The sequence below is a fragment of the Loxodonta africana genome, chromosome X (genome assembly GCF_030014295.1).
Source record: "Loxodonta africana isolate mLoxAfr1 chromosome X, mLoxAfr1.hap2, whole genome shotgun sequence".
In the NCBI taxonomy this organism is placed as follows: domain Eukaryota; kingdom Metazoa; phylum Chordata; class Mammalia; order Proboscidea; family Elephantidae; genus Loxodonta; species Loxodonta africana.
In genome coordinates, this window is record NC_087369.1 from 21,869,354 (window position 1) to 21,886,980 (window position 17,627).

The 17,627-nt window shown below is 42.0% G+C and overlaps 1 protein-coding gene across 1 annotated transcript in view; it reads right to left on the minus strand.

Moving 5' to 3' along the window:
- Positions 1-16,420, minus strand: part of RPS6KA3 (ribosomal protein S6 kinase A3) — a 111,382-nt gene extending 94,962 nt beyond the window's left edge. Inside the window, exon 1 of the mRNA XM_064278082.1 lies at positions 16,312-16,420. Within this exon, the coding sequence (XP_064134152.1) occupies positions 16,312-16,380 (69 nt within the window). The 5' untranslated portion in view covers positions 16,381-16,420. The remainder of the gene's footprint in view (positions 1-16,311) is intronic.
- Between the last annotated feature and the right edge of the window lie 1,207 nt (positions 16,421-17,627).

Genomic DNA, 17,627 nt, shown 5'->3' on the forward strand with positions numbered 1-17,627 from the left:
CAAAAAAGTAGAGAAAACTATAGAGTTCTTCCTTACGACAACATGTTCTGAAAGCATCCATTTGCTAAATACACTATTCTAAGAAGGGTTCATTTTTCTAACATGTCATTGATCAGCTATAATATTTCAAACTGCATAATCTTCTAAAAGGAATTTCTTTAAATACATTCATATTCTCAACAGGCGAACGAAAAAAGGAAGAAACCATAAAATTAGATAAACAAAGTAGGGAATATAAATGAAACATAATTTGCCACTAAGTGTATTCCTAAAAACTGGAATGACCTTGGGCAAGTTGCTTTTTCCTGGTACTTATCTGCAATCAATAAGCATTCAAAGGAGACAGGGCCAGCACGGATTTGCAAGTCGGTCACTAATAGTGGGCAAGCCACTAAGTCTAGGCCTCTCTGAGCCTTGGTTTCTTCATCCATAAATTACGTGGATATCTGAGATCTCTTCCAGCTCAAAATCTTTATAATCTTGGGACTTCGTGGATTAAAGTTTTAGATTAAGGTTACTGAAGATTTTCTAGGGTTATTACACCAGAGGAAATGACTGATTCTATATTTAAAGCTGTTTTTATGTTATTTCTACGTCTAGTTCCATCTCTCTTCTGCATCCAAAATACATTCTTATCTATACTCTTCAGTGGTGCATTTGTTCCCAAGTGTAAACAAGGATAATGCCAAAGAACCGACTGTACAAATGTTGCCTAAAAGAAAATTTATAATAAAAATAAATAAAATACCTTTTTTTTCTGTGCACCTTAAGGAACCTAAAACAATTTTATAATTTCCACAACCCATTCTTACTACTCTTATTTTACTAATAGTGAAAACTAGGAAAGTGACAACCTTTTTAAAACTCGTTTCTCCCTACTCCCAATCCTCTCTCGGCCTCCTCGATACCTTCAAACCCCACCTCTTAGCGCATGATGGGATTGGTAGAATTTCCCCAACCTGCCTAATGTTCAGAAACACCTAGGCTTCCTGTTCTAGATACATTTCCTGGCCTTACTCCAGACCCCAAATGAACCAGAATTCTAGGGGGAGAAGCCCCATGCTCAGCATTTTTTTTTAAAGCAGGCACCTTAGAAAACTCCTGTGAGTAGACAGGAAACCCTGGTAGTGCAGTGGTTAGAGCTATGGGTGCTAACCAAAAAGTCGGAAGTTCACACCCAACAGACACTCCTTGGAAACTCTATGGGGCAGTTCTACTCTGTCCTATAGGGTCACTAAGAGTCGGAACTGACTCTACAGCAACGGGTTTTTTTTTGGGGGGGGGATAGGTTTTGGTGAGTAGCCAAGACTGGGAAGCCATAGTAGAGTGGAAAGATGCCTGACATACCAGGTTTCCAAACCTGGCTCTGCCCTTTATTATAGCTGTGACTTTGGGCAAGTTACTTAGTATGATTATCAGTTTTCTAATCCTTAAGATTTGGATAACAGTTATGCCTGAAGTTGTGGTAAATAATAAGTTCAATTTGCCTAGACATACTGGGCATTCAATATATGTCAGCCGCTCTTTCTTCCTGCTCATCTCCTCCAGGGGAAATGACAAATACTAACATTTTGGGGGATTTTGATGAGTTCTTTGCTCTAGTAGGACCACTTCCATTTCTAGGGTTAAAAATCTGAGTTCTAGATAACCCTTTAATGCATTAGTTAGGCTGGTTAATTTAGGAGCCTCAAGATAAAATGTAATGACTTAGCCTGGTTTCCAGAGGCTTAATGATGCCGTTTTGTCCAAACCATGATGCTGGGCTTTAAAGCCCGAGCTTTTATTTGCTACGTGACTGTGAAAAAATTACATAACCTATGTTGGTTCATCTCTAAACAAGTGGTGCTTAAATGTTTGCTGAACTGAACCCAATACACATTTAACAATAATATAACTGTTAATTAACAATGACTTACAGACAATCTATGTACAAAAAGAAGACAGCATCAATAGCTTGCAATAAAACAAGATAGAGTAAGACCGTCCTCAAATATACAATAAACCAGAGCTTCAAGTTGAAACAGAATTCAGAATTTCATTTTGTGAAGTACGGACTACGTTTTAACACAAAGTGTTTTCATGAAGTTTTGAGTTGTATTTACCTGTAAATTTGGGAAGACACCACCCAAACTACTTTAACTAAAAAAAAATTTTTTGTGTGTGTAATCAACCTGGTAGTTAAGCCACCAAGGTTTATTTCTGAAAATATGACCAAAAGAATTGTTTATAATTACAGTACCATGTTTTAAGCATAGGCTTTATTAATAACAGCACTTTTACTAAAATTTGTTTGTATAAGGTATGCTGTTCAGATAAGGTATAAACTAATTTGGAGAAACTTAAATAAGTAAAAAACTGAAAATCTAGGTACATTCATTCAAGACAGAAGGAAAAGTTACCCTCAATTATTAAACAGAAAAAAAAAAACACAAACCTTAATTCCCACTGAAAGTAATCTAAATTACATTAAAGAGCCATGTCATTTCTTTCAATTTATTCCAATTACTTTCTAATGCAATTATGTAATTTTCTTTATTTAGGCCCTTCCATTTACTTGTGTTTATTTCCAGGTATTGAATATTTTTATTGCTATCCTGAATGAGAGTTTTTTTCCATTATATTTTTTAACTGGTTATGGCTGGTACACAGGAAAGCTATTTACTGATTTCTGGATGTACTTTGTAAACTACCACCTTAATCCACCCCAGTGCCGTCGAGTCGATTCCGACTCATAGCGACCCTATAGGGCAGAGAACTCCCCCATAGAGTTTCCAAGGAGTGCCTGGTGGATTCGAACTGCCAACCCTTTGGTTAGCAGCCGTAGCACTTAACCACTACGCCACCAGGGTTTCCACTACCACCTTACAAGACTTTTTAGTGGATTTCCTGAAAGTCTCTAAGTAGACGATAATATCACCTATGAATAGTAATCATTTATGCTTCTTTCCAATACTCTTGGATTTTCTTGCCTAACTGCATTAGCAAGCTCTTCTAGAATGTAACACAGACATGAAAATAGCAGACATAGTTTTAATGAGACTGACTATAACATGTCCCCATCAAGCATGATGCTGGCTATTGAGTTGTTTTTGTTAGGTGCCATCAAGTCGGTTCCGACTCATAGTGACCCTATGCACAACAGAACGAAACACTGCCCGGTCCTGCACCATCCTCACAATCGTTGTTATGCTTGAGCTCGTTGTTACAGCCGCTGCGTCAATCCACCTTGTTGAGGGTCTTCCTCTTTTCTGCTGACCCTGTACTTTGCCATGCATGATGTCCTTCTCCAGGGACTGATCCCTCCTGACAACATGTCCAAAGTATGTAAGATGCAGTCTCATCATCCTTTTTCCTAGTCTGTCTTAGTCTGGAAGCTCAGCTGAAACCTGTTGTCTATGGGTGGCCCTGCTAGTATCTGAATACTGGTAGCATAGCTTCCAGCATCACCATAACACGCAAGCCCCCACAGTACGACAAACTGACAAACACGTCGGGTGGCTACTGAATGATTATTTCTTAATAATATTAATAAAACATGCTTTTATTCCTATTTTTACTAACATAAAATGGGCCAGTCAAGTTGAAAAACAGTTTGGCAGCTCCTCAAAATAGTAAACGTAGACTTACCATAAACCCTGAAACCCAGTGCCATCGAGTCGATTCCGACTCATAGCGACCCTATAAGACAGAGTAGAACTGCCCCCTAGAGTTAGACTTACCATAAAAAAAAAACAAACTTAACATATGAGTCAGTAACTCCACTCCTAAGCATATACCCAAGAGGACTTAAAACCAGTGTTCACAAAAAAAAAAAAATTTGTACACAAACGTTCATAGCAACATTACTGGTAACAGCCACGAAGTGGAAACAACCCAAATATTCATTAACTGAGGAAAAGATAAACAAAACGTGGTATACAACGGAATATTATTCAGTCATATAAAGAAATGAAGTATTGATACATGCTACAACATGGATGAGCCTTGAAAACATTGTGCTAAGTGAAAGATGCCAGACACAAAGGTCACATAATGTATGATTCCATTTATAGAAAATATCCAGATAGGCACATTTAGAGACAAAAAAGTAAATTAGTGGTTATAGGGGCTAGAGGCTCAAACTCTATGGGGCAGTTCTACTCTGTCCTATAGGGACTCTATATGAGTCGGAAACGACTCATTGCAACGAGTTTAGAGGCTGGGGGAGAGGGCAAATGGGGAGTGGCTGCTAACGGGCATGATTTCTTTTTGGGGTGATGAAAATATTCTAGAATTAGTGTTGATGGCTGTACACCTTGTGAAGATACTAAAAACCACTGAATTTTCCAGTTTACCAGGGTAAATTTTATAGTATAAATTATAGCTCAATTAAAAAAAAAAAAGAATCAAGTAAGGCTATTTGACCTAACAGTTTAAAAGTCTAAAGAAAAAGACCCAAGGGTTGTGTAACTTTTCTTATAATTGGTAACCTTTTCAGGTTGAGTCAGATCTTGTTTTCTGGCACTTTGAGGGAGTAGCAAATAGATTTTTCTGAAAGGAAAATGCAAATATAAAGAGGTAATGAATTAAGAAGCTGCAGTTACAAAACAGAGCTGTTAAGTAATGCCTAGGCAGCACCCTCTTACCAGATATTGTAATTTTTGTTTCAAATGTTCAATTTTTAAGACAATTGTTTAGAAGTCTCAAAGCATTTTCCCACAGTTTCAGAAATGCTATTTCTCAGGCTAGCTCACAAAAGCCTATTTAACCCACACTGTAAGTTGAGAGTTGTATCAATTTTACTAACTTTTCTAACTCCACCCTATCAACTACTGAAACATTGTCTCTAGAATGAACAGCTTTCGAATTCATACCAGGATCACATCTTCTCCAGTTTCCCTCGATGAAAAGAAAGCTTCATGCTACATACATGAAAAGGTACCGACCTATCTCTCAAGGTCACTATATACATCCACAAAAACAGCCACTCATGCAAACCAGTTGGATTCTTTCTTCCTGGACACCTGACTCATCTAGATTGTCATTCACCTAGATAGTGTTCTCAACTCAAGCAGGGCAGTCTAGTAAGGCCACGGAATTTGCAATCTAGGAGACTTGAGTATGAATCCTGGCTCCTCCACTAACAAGCTGTGCAACCATGAGCAAGTTACTGTATCTCTCTAGGGTTTAATTTCTTTACCTGTAAGTTAAAGATAATTAAACGTCTACACCTCATTAGAGTTGATACATGCAAAGTCTGTAGTCAGAGGAGGCACTCAGTAAATGTCAAGTGTCCTTTCATCTTCACCTGGGAACCAAAGGGCAGTGATCTCAACATACTTCTCCCACCACCCCCAATTCATTTGTGCATAGGACTGTTTTAGAATTGTTTTTGTAAACTAAGGTCTGACTGTATTTTCCAGACTTATAAATTAAAGCTAAGTCTGTATATTCGTTTATTTGGGATTTGAGCACTCTGGCACAGCAAATGAGGACTTCAAATTAGCAGAGGGTGGACAAAAAGCATAATATTTGAACTTTCATTTATTGTGGCTCTTTTGGAATTTGTATTTAAAGATAGCTTTGATAAATTTGCTAAAAAAAAAAAAAAGAAAGAAAGCCAAAACTCATTGCCGTTGAGTCGGTTCCGACTCATAGTGACCCTATAGGACAGAGTAGAACTGCCCCATTCGATTTCCAAGAAGCACCTGGTGGATTTGAGCTGACTTTTTGATTAGCAGCTGTAGCTCTTAATCACTACAACATCAGGGTTCCCAAATTACTAAAAGATTACATTAAAATGTTGTTGAAAATCTAAATTGTAGCAATCTACTTTTCCCATTTTAATTAGCACAGTATAGTGAACTTTTTTTTTTTTTTTTTGCTGCAAAAGATCTCTTTGAAGTGTTACAAAAGCAAAGAAGTCACTTTGAGGACTAATGAGCGCCTGATCCAAGCCATGGTATTTTCAATTGCCTCGTCTGCATGTGAAAGCTGAACAATGAATAAGAAAGAACAAGGAAGAACTGATGCCTTTGAATTACGGTGTTGGCAAAGAATATCAAAAATACCACGGAGTGCCAGAAGAACAAACAAATCTATCTTGGAACAAGTACAGCCAGAACGTGCTTTATAGAATCGAGGATGACTAGACTTCGTCTCAGGTACTTCGGACATATAATCAGGAGGGATCAGTCCCTGGAGAAGGACATCATGCTTGGAAAAGTTGAGGGTCGGTGAAAAAGAGGAAGACCCTCAATGAGGTGGGCTGACACACTGGCTGCAACAATGGGCTCAAACATAGCAACGATTGTGAGGATGGCACAGGACTGGGCAGTGTTTCGCTCTGTTGTACACAGGGTTGCTATGAGTTGGAACCAACTTGACAGCACCTAACAAAAATAGTGAACATAAAACAACTTTTTTTGAAAACTACATTTTTCCCATGTTTTGGTGTTATATTTTGAACGAGAAATGTCACTCTAAAGCTAGTAAAGTTGTAAAAAGTACAGAATGCTGATTTGAGGGGCATGTACGACCTGGGTGGGGGTTTATCAAAACCTTGAGGGTGGGAATGGGAGAAGACAAACCCAATTAAACAGAATTTGAAAAGGCATATTAAATATATTTTTTATCTAGAAAGTACTTCAGCCTGTTAATTTCAAGATACAAATAGAAGATAGGGTTGAAAAACACTGGTGTAGAGAGAGAAAAAAAAGTTCAGGTTGTGCCAATCCTTTAATCTAGGATTACACTGTTCAATATGGTAGTCAATAGCTACATGTGACTGCTTAAATTTAATCAAAATTAAAAATTCAATTTCTCAGTCACACTAGCCACATTTCAAGTGCTCAACTGGCTAGTGGCTACTATATTGGAAACCGCTGATCTAGTTTTTTAAGTGAATCCTTCCTATTATATTATTTTCAGATAAATGCCTCTGTTTCTAAACGTGAAGAATTGAAATAACATTTTGGATAACTGAGGTTTTTACTTTATGCTCTGCAAGATTTCGGGAGCGAAGATTTTTCCCAAACTGCTGCACTTGAGATGTACTTCAATCTGTTAATGTCAAAATGATCTTTCGCTTTAGGCTATCATTTGACCTGTGCTTCTAACACATATCAAATGACTAAACCAAGTTTCCTGTAACAAGCTTGGTGGACCAAAGGATTAGTACCAAGCTCACAGAACTCTAGATGACCGGGTCAGATTTTAAGATGAGATCATGATCATATGCACTCAAAACCAAAACCAAACCCAGTGCCGTCGAGTCGATTCCAACTCATAGCGACCCTATAGGACAGAGTAGAACTGCCCCATAGAGTTTCCAAGGAGCGCCTGGCGGATTTGAACTGCCGACCCTTTGGTTAGCAGACGTAGCACTTAACCACTACGCTACCAGATTATAAAATCAGTTTACGCGGTGAACAAAACAACTAGTTTTTAAGGTATGTAAGAAAGCATGGATTTTATCAGTTACGATGGGAAAATTCAAATTAAGTTACACTACTGCTACAATTCTGTTTATACTAATAGAGGAAAGGAATGACAGCAGAAGTCTGAAAGTGCTTTTGGACTTACACATAAATGTAGAAATCTAATATTTAGGAACCTAGCACTATTTCAGAGGGGGGAAAGAGGTTCACAGTGTGGACACCTGACTCTAGGTGGGGCAACAGGATAGCTTCTGTCCTTCCCCCCCCCCCTTTTTTTTAGCACTATTTCATAGGGGGGAAAGAGGTTCACGGTGTGGACACCTGACTCTAGGTGGGGCAACAGGGTAGCTTCTGTCCTTAGTTCACCTTCTACTTTCTAGCTCACATCTGCAAGAGAAATATGCAAAGTAGGTAATGCTAGTAAGTGAGCCATTCTGATATGGCATGTCAAAACATAAAATAACCCTTTATTATTAAGTAATATCAAAACCAAAACCAAACCCATTGCCATCGAGTCAATTCCAATTCACAGCCACCTTAGACAAGAGTAGAACCGCCCCATTGGGTTTCCAAGGCTGTAATCGTCATGGAAGCAGACTGCCATGTCTTTCTCCTGTGGTGTGGCTGGTGGGTTCAAACTGCCGACCTTTTGATTAGCAGCTGAGTACTTAACCACTGCACCACCGGAGCTCCTTATTATTAATATTCCCATCAAATACCCCTGGCTCCAGAGGTATGTGTACGCAATATTTTATGTTACTTGGTAAGCTGTAAGTTTCATTTTTAAGATAAGGTCAAAATGTTTCCTAGTTAAAAAATGGGTGTATCAAAATATTAACCCTAGCTATCTGTTTTATAGTAATTGCAAGTTAGAGACAATTAATTTAAAAGAAATGGGAAAGGTAGTTGGATTAAAGAAATTGTTTAACTCCACATTTCCAAATTTATTTCATTATGTTATGCCCCTTTTTTTGTCGTTGCTGGTTTTTTTTGGGGGGGCTGGCATGGTTTTGGGGGCACAGGTATAACTTTTAACATCTCCCCAAACTTTTCAGTTTGAAAAATATTGTATGTACTATTTAAAGATCCTTAAGTACTAACACTACATAACAGATCACATCCAAAGGATTATATTTCTAGACAGGAAAACCTCATTACTCAGGGCATATTCAAACAACCAAAGCAAATGTGTTTACAGTAATGGGGAGGGAGGTGTGCCAGATTCATTTCTTTTCCTAAAAATGAAATTAACAGAACCGATTCAGGCTCTGCAAATGCTAAATATTAGAAGGTATGCATATTTTGTTTTGATATGCTTTAGAAAGAAAGTTAAAATTCTACCTATCAACACTGTATACGGACTTTAACCATTTCTTCTGGGACACACTTCCTCCACGAGGTTGACTACAAGATATGACATTGATTACAAAACATCATATGTAACATGCACCATTATTTTATAGATCACTAAGAAAAACGCCTGCTGCTAATTAAACTATGACATGCCATTGAGTGTAAGAAAACTTCCAATTTCAGGAATGTTAAGATGTGAACATACTTTCCTTTCTTCCATCTTCCACAAATATTCAAGATGTTTTTGAAAAATATTTATTGTGTTTTCAGTGAAAGTTTACACCGCCAATTAGTTTCCCCTTTGACAATTTCTATACAAATTTTTCAGTGACATTAGTTACATTTTTTCACAATGTGTCAACATTCTCTCTAATTGCATTCTGGTGGTTCCGTTTCCAGGTCTCTAGTATCCCTGCCCCCTGATCGTCTCATCTTTGATTTAGAGTAACTTTTGACCTTTTGGTCTCATGTAGACAGTTTTTTTAATAGAGCACCATGAGTGCTCTTCAAGAAAATTTTTTTAATCTATTTTTCTCTTTTAAAGACAACTACCAAGATTGAAGTTGCCAAGAATTTCATTTTACTTGGATCCACAATCAACAGCCATGGAAGCAGCAGTCGAGAAATCAAAAGACGCACTGCATTGGGTAAATCTGCTGCAAAGGACCTCTTTAAAGTGTTGAAGAGCAAAGATGTCACCTTGAAGACTAAGGTGCACCTGACCCAAGCCATGGTATTTTCAATCGCCTCATATGCAAGTGAAAGCTGGACAACGAATAAGGAAGACCGAAGAAGAGTTGATGCCTTTAAATTATGGTGTTGGCGAAGAATATTGAATATACCATGGACTGCCAAAAGAACGAACAGATCTGTCTTGGAAGAAGTGCGGCCAGAATGCTCCTCAGAAGCACGGATGGCGAGGCTGTGTCTTACATACTTTGGACATGTTGTCAGGAGAGATCAGTCTCTGGAGAAGGACATCATGCTTGGCAAAGTACAGGGTCAGAGGAAAAGAGGAAGACCCTCAAAGAGGTAGATTGACACAGTGGCTGCAACAATGGGCTCAAGCATAACAATGACTAAGGATGGCTCAGGACTGGGCAGTGTTTCGTTCTGTTGTGCATAGGGTCGCTGTGAGTCGGAACCGACTCGACGGCACCTAACAACAACAACAGGAAATAAGGAAACCCTGGTGGCATAGTGGTTAAGTGCTACAGCTGCTAACCAAAGGGCTGGCAGTTCAAATCCACCAGACACTTCTTGGAAACTCTATGGGGCAGTTCTACTCTGTCCTATAGGGTCGCTATGAGCCGGAACCAACTTGACGGTACCTAACAACAACAACCAATATTGAGGAGGGGAACAACAGAAAAAGGACAAGATTCAAGAGATTTCTGTTCACCTTAACTTTACCCATTTTATTCAGATAGCATAATGGTTCTGTTTAAACAGATCAACCAAATAAATCATTTTTAATTGTTCTGCTTGATTCTGAAAAAATTATCCCAGAGGAAAAACACGAAACTTTTTCAGACAGTTCTTTGAGAGGTGATTCATTATAATTACTATTTATTAAATGCTTAAACCATGTGCTGGGTCAACTGCTTTACATATGTTATCATTTCATTTAATTCTCACCCCAACCCTATGGGGTAGATATTAATTTTCTTCTCTATTTTATGATTAGGATGCTGAAGCTTAAAGACATGAAATAACTTGCATAAGGTTACAAAGTTACTAAGTGGCAGAGCCGGGAATAAAACCCAGGACTTTATGGCTCCAAAGCTTCAACACTGTGTCATACACCTAAATTATGCAACAAACCTTCTAAACTGAAATCTTAATTACAGCTAACTAGCATATTTGTTTAAAATAAGCCCAATTTATTAAATGATAGGGATGTGTTATATGGATACATTTTACCCTGAATTTAGTATATTTGTGCTTGCTGTTAAATCTTGACACATTTTACCAAATAACTGAGATTTATGGTTGCTTTAATCCTTGCTTCTACGATATTTGGTATTAAATTGATAAACCAGAATATCTGAGATCTGATATTTGTTTCAGATTAATGATACAGGTAGCTGTATTCACACTGATGGGGAAAAAGACATCTAATGTTAAGTATTAAAATGTCTGTGCTTCTTCTTTCTATGATGTGAATCGAGGAATGGGATGTGTAATTTATATACTTGCACAATTACAATGCAATGCGTTAAACCTTGTTATCCACCAAAACACATGAACAACTGAGAACTATCACACTCATGCATTACCACTGTGACCACCAAGATGTCACTGTTGTACATTAAAATCTGAGCCACTGAGCCCAAAGCACCCTGTCTGCACTGAGTGGATTGAGTCACATTGAACATTAACTACCATTCACAGCCTGGCAGCTCATAAATCTCTGACTGGGGAATTCCGCAGCAAATCTCCTCAATTATCACAATGGTATGACTTTTTAAAAATGGATGATAATTACAAAACAATAACCTTCAGAACAATTCTTCTGTAAGTTAGACTTCTGGAGAAATGGTCTGTTAGATGTTCGATCATTCCACAATTCACTGAATGACCAGTCCTTGGTCAGGAGTACACACCCCAATTATGCCACTCTTCTTAAATAAAAAACAGGATATACTTATTGTGATTTCCAGAGAAGTATCTTTAAAAAGTAGCCTCCTTTAATTAGATAAGTTTATCTCTTTATCTTTAAATTTCAATTTAAATGCACCCAGGAAGTTTCACGTTTTGAATCTACCCCATGAGCGCAGGATCAAAACGATGTGTCAAGTTGCCAAAAGAAAGCAAACTTTCCTAAATTTTAGTTTAACAAAAACTGACACCATATATCATAATCACTGAAAACAATGAAGTGTTCAGCAATGTGTCACAGTTACTTGACAGTTGACATGTAACAATACCTGTCCTCTCCTCAGATCTTCACTTGGGAGAAAGAAAAAAAACCTGAAAGGTGGTAAAAATGAAACAGGAAAAGGAAAAGAAACTTAATTTAAAACATTTTTTTTCCCAAAATCAACGATCAAACTTTAACAGAATGTTTTCCCCTATAGATGACATATAAGAAACCTACATAATATTGATAGAGTAGCAATACTACAGAATACAATGAAATCTTTGAGGTTAAAAATGGGTGCACATTCACTAAAGATGGTCTCCAATACAAGGGCCTCATTTTTTATATATAAAATATTAAAATAGTTAATAGTTTTCAAAGCATTATGGGTGCTTGTTATTTAAAGAAATTTAAGGTGGCTATTTTTACACAACACATTTCTGTAAAGCAAAAATCATTCCTTAATTTTATTATTTTTGAAAATTGTTCACATTTAGGTTTACTATAATTTATTCCCACTCTAGTGAAACTGAGAAAAGTGTCATTCTAGGTCAGGCTTATGATCCAGTAAATGTTGCTCCTGACAGCAGAGGCAAGGAAATTTGTAGAACAGTAGAGCCACATTTCTTTGGTATGAATCTCTAAACAGTCAAATATCCCAAAACATACCAGCATCTTTTAAGTAACGCACTAAAACCTGTTGCCGTCAAATTGATTCCGACTCATAGTGACCCTATAGGAGAGCAGAACTGCCCCACAGGGTTTCCAAGGAGTGGCTGGTGGATTTGAATTGCTGACCTTTTGGTTAGGAGCTGAGCTCTTATTTACTGTGCCATTGGGCGGCCATGAGGAGTTTTGAATTCACCTACATCATTTAGGAAGCCATTTGGTTTTTAGCTCCTACCAGTCCTTCCTTTGCTTACATAGTACTTCCTTTATTATCCTCAATTTACTGCTTTAAACATTCGGCCTAGTTCTAGCCTATCATGTTTTGACTCATGCTTGAGTTTAACCACAAGGCTTTTTGTTTTGTTTTGTTTTGTTTTGAACACCATGAGACCAGTAGGAGGTCCTAAGGCAGGAAGGCTACTACGTAAAGGAATAAAGAAACTGCGGGTGTTTTTGGTGAGGTGCTCAGGTCTTTTTAAATTGTTCATATTTCAATGTATAATTTAAATGTTAAGAACAAAGATAAGATCCATAGTCACCTTTCCTGATCTTTATGACTAATTCACTGCCCATGGTACCTAGGTGCCAGGTACTGTGGTAAGTGCTGAGGATACAGAGAAAAGTCTCTGCTCTCAAGAGTTCACAGCCTACTAGGGATGAGACCATTGAACGTAAATTCCTATACAGACCAACTTTGAAATCTTTTAGTCTGCAGAGAAAGCGTGTGATGTATTTACTGAAGTAAATTACTATTAAGAAAACAACAGCAATGTTACTCTGATAAAATACAATTGCTCTCTGATAGGAACCTACTGAGGAAGCCGATGGCAGAATAGTGGGTACCAATATTACACCTCTGAATGAAAACTCTCAACCCTTCCCTCACCAAACCAAAAAAAAAAAAAACCAAACCCTTTGCCGTCGAGTCAATTTCGACTCACAGCAACCCTATAAGGACAGAGTAGAATTGCTCCGTAGGGTTTCCCAGGAGCAGGCTGGGGGGCATTCGAACTGCCGACCTTTTGTTTAGCAGCCTGTGCACTCTCAACCCTTCCCTCACAGGCTTCAATATTTCCAAATAAGTATCAGAAGTAAATTACCTAGAACAGCCTAACAATCAAAGTTAACAAAGCATCTACAGGCAATTTGTGAGAATCTAGTTTGACATATCTTATGCCAGAATACAAAGAAAATTCTTAAAAAAATGGCAAACTGTAGACAGGGTCGCTATGAGTCGGAATCGACTCGACGGCACTGGGTTTGGTTTTTTTTTGGTTTGGTCTGCCACGTTCTGGGAAACATGACAGTAACTGAAGTACCTAGGCTTTAAAAAGAGACCTCTTACGGTACTCTAAATTGTTCCTAAAAAATGCATGATCTCTAACTACCAGCTTATTTATTCATACCCTGAATTTTTCCACAATAGATCTGAAGCAGCTACCCTAACATAAAGCAAAGCTCATGAACTGTATCCATCTGGTTTTGAATTATCGCTCTGCCATTGATAATTTACAATCTTTGTGCCCTTAACTTCTGAGATTCAGTCTTCTAATTTGTAACAACGGGGAGGGACAGACCACAATACTACCCCGCTGTGTCATGCCAAAAAACCCCAAACCTGCTGCCTTCGAGTGGATTCCGACTCATAGTGACCCTATAAGACAGAGTAGAACTGCCCCAGTTTCCAAGGAGCACCTGGCAGATTCGAACTGCCTACCCTTTGGTTAGCAGCCCTAGGGCTTAATCACAATGAGATAGCATGTAGCACAGTACCTGGCATATAAAAAAGAAAGCATATAGTAGCTGTTAAGTAAGTATCAGCTTTCTGCCTTCCTTACCCAAATGTATATGCTAAACAAATTTTTTTCCTACACATTGATACATGCCAAGCAGAAATGTGGACTGATTCTGATTTGCAAACGTTAATGTTTGCATCTAAAAATTTGGCTCAAAGCAAATTCAACTTCTTTCAACAAGCTCAGCACTTCGAGAACATATTTTATTAACCTTTTAGTGATATTATTTAATGCAAGAAAAAGACTTCTGAGGGAAAGAAAAAAATGAATGAAAAGCGCCCCCTGGCATACTATCTTTCTCACTCCCTATCCAAAGGATGATAAAAAAAATTCAAAGTTTGACTTTCTTACAGAAGATTTATAGCATTAGGCTGACTAACACGATCATTTTAAGGGAAATTCCTGTAATTCTGCCAGTCTTAAAAACACGATTTCGTTATTTATTTATTTTCAAGAGCAGCATTTCGTTTAGGTTTTAAAAGTATGTTCCGAGTCGCAAAATACTAAGCACCAATCGTAAGTACCATTACAACTCTGCTTGCGCTGTAAAGAGCAAGTAAACATTTTATACAGCAGTGAAGGTGACCAGGAAACAGCGGAAAAGCTATTTGAACCCCTCCCCCTCCATTATACCCGAGAATGCAAGTGTCCCGCATCTCAGATCAAACAGAGCCTTGGTCTCACTGACGTAACCAGTAATCCTATCCACCTCTCACACTGCGGAGGCCGGCAGGGCCAGCGGCTGCCGCCAAGTACACCACTCATCAGAGCCTGTCCCGTTCCACCCCCGCGTTTCAGTCATGCTTTCCAGAAATGGGGTCACTCACTCAGTAACTATTACACACACTCAGCCTAGCATCCTGTAATCCCCCAAAGTCCGCTGTAGGGAAAGAAGACAGCAAAAAGTAAAGAAAGAAGAATGGCAGACGCGCCACCATCAGGAACTGATTTTCCACTCCGAAAACCAAAACCAAACCAAACCGTTGCCATCTAGTAGATTCTGACTCATAGCGACCCTAAAGGACAGAGCAGAACAGAGTAGAAGTGCCCCACAGGATTTCCAACCCAGCAGTGTTTCGTTCTGCTGTGCATAAGGTCGCTATGAGTCGGAACCAACTCCACGGTACCTAACAACAACAACTACAATCTTTAAGGAAGCAGACTACTACATCTTTCTCCTGCGGAGCGGCTGGTGGGTTTCAACCGCCGACCTTTTGGTTAGCAGCCGAGCGCTTAACCACTGCGCCACCAGGGCTCCTTCCACTCCGGAGATGCACCCTAATAACCTGGAATGGGTCTTGTCTGGGTCATTTTCGCAAACCCTGAGTTCGTGCTGGGATCGGCTGCGAAAAGCTGGTGGCTGGGATGTAGCCAGGGCAATTCTGTTTGGTCCTGTTGCGGGCCGGAAAGGGCACGCACAAGGTACTCGGGTGGGTGTCTCAGGGACGGTCACCAGATCCCAGGGTAGGAAAACCAGAAAGGCCTTTAGGGCGGCCGTTGATCTCCTTGACTATCACCTTCTCGCCTCTATGGGCAGGAAACTCAAGTTTAACTCGCAGGGACAGAGTCCTCGAGCTCAGCGACCTCAGAAGCGGATGGGGGGGCACCTCAGGATCCCCCTTTCTCCTTTGCAGCAGCAGCTGCGGCAGATGGAAGGAAGCAAAAACCCTAGGCTGTCCAGCACCCCTTACCCGAAAGCCCTACACGTCGCCACCCCTGTCCCAGGCCCTTCCTGCCTCCGTGCGCCCGTGTTCCCGTAGCAACCCCCGACCCCGAACCCACTCGAGAGCCCCTGCTTCTCGGGGAACCTAATCCATACCCTTCGGCCACCCCGCAAAGTCGCCCAGGTCCAAGGAAGCCCCCGACCGGCAGGGCCAAAGTTCCCAACTCCCCGCCGGTCCCCGCTCCGCCTCCCGGGTCCCCCACGCAAACTTGATGACAATCGGCACCTCGCGAAGCCCCAGCGCCCACTCCAAACCTCACGCGCCGCCACCCCAAGAGCCCCTCGAGGAAGCGAGGGTAGGCGACGGTGCGGGTGGGAACAACAGCCAGAGACGGACAAGCCAACCAGCCCCAAGTCCCCGAACCGGAATCCCGGACCGAGGGAGACACGAGCCGAGAGGAAGCAGCCGAGTGGCCGGGCGCCGGGAAGGAGCGAGCCGGCCGGGCGAGGGTGGGGGCTCGCGCCGCCGGGCCGCCCCGCCGCACTCACCTCTGCGCTGTCGGACGGGCTCTCCACAGCCATCTTCTGCCACGGGTCCGCCAGCTGCGCCAGCGGCATCTTCCCCCCCGGCCCGCCGCCTTCACCGCCTCCTCCCGCCCCGCCCGCCCCGCTCCGTCGCCGCCCGAGCCCCACGGCAGCAGCAGCAGCAGCGGCAGCGGCAGCGACGGCGGTGGCGGCCCCGCAGAGGGCTCGGCACCGACACTGGTCTCCCGGACCGCGCGCCCAGCCCAAGACGTCCGCGCGCTTAGGTAGAGCCTCGCGCCGCCGCCGGGCACGGGGTCTCGCCCCTTTCTTCCTCTCCTCCTTCCGCCGCCGCGACTACAGCTCCGCCCCCCCCCGCCCGTTCCCGCGCCCGCTCCAAGCAGAACAGCGGCCGCCGCGCGCTCCCCACTTCCGCTCACAACATGGCGCCTAAGCGATACCTGTCTCTCAGAGCGAGGCTAGCCGCCGCCGCGCGCACCCGGGGCGGGGCCTGAGGCGGCCACGCCCGTAGCCCGCCGCGCTGCCCGCCTCCCGGCTCCCTCCCTTCTTCCCAGCCCCTGTTTCGGGGCCTCGCCTACTTTCAGGAAGGGCGAGTCCGAGAGATCTGGGGGCGTCCAAGGGAGGCGAGGGAAAGAGGAGGGGAAAGGCAGGAGGGGCGGGCGGCTGGGAGCCTGTAACTACCACAGGTCTGAGCAGGTCGGAGACTCCTAGGGAAAGATAGAGAGCAGTGGTCCCCCCCGGAGGAGGGAGCTCAGTCAGGCGTGGGGGCCGGGGGGCGCAGACCCAGGCCGGGTGTCCTGGCGTGTCCTTTTGGCCAGCTGTCTCCGGGGGTGCCTGTGGGCGCGTCTGGTCTGGGAGCACGTCCTGTAAGTGCCCAAGACCCGCCCTTTCCAGGGTCACAGGCTGGGCATTCACCTGCCCCACCCCCAGATGGGGACTTGGTAAGCTCGGTGCCGGGGAGCCCCCGGGGTTCGGCTCCCAGTTGGATTCAAGGCTCTCTAAGTTGACGCTTTTGTGTTAAATGTTTGATATTCGGGTTGCATTGTCTTGCTTCGGTCCCCCCCCCCCGCCCCATCCCCTCCTCACGTCCGCCTTGCCCTCAGGCTTCGGTCCTGACCTCCAAAGTCCCTACTCCTTACGGCCTGAATGTTCGCGAAGGAATACATAGGGAGGTTACTGAAGGCTGCTGCTCTCGGCAGAGGTCGAGGAGTTATTAAAAAAATATCTTGTAGGCAGATGCGCGGGTTTCCTGCTCCTCCGTTGACTTTAAATAAAAGATTATATTAAAAAGTCAGGTTGACCGTGGGCGGAGGAGGAGAGGG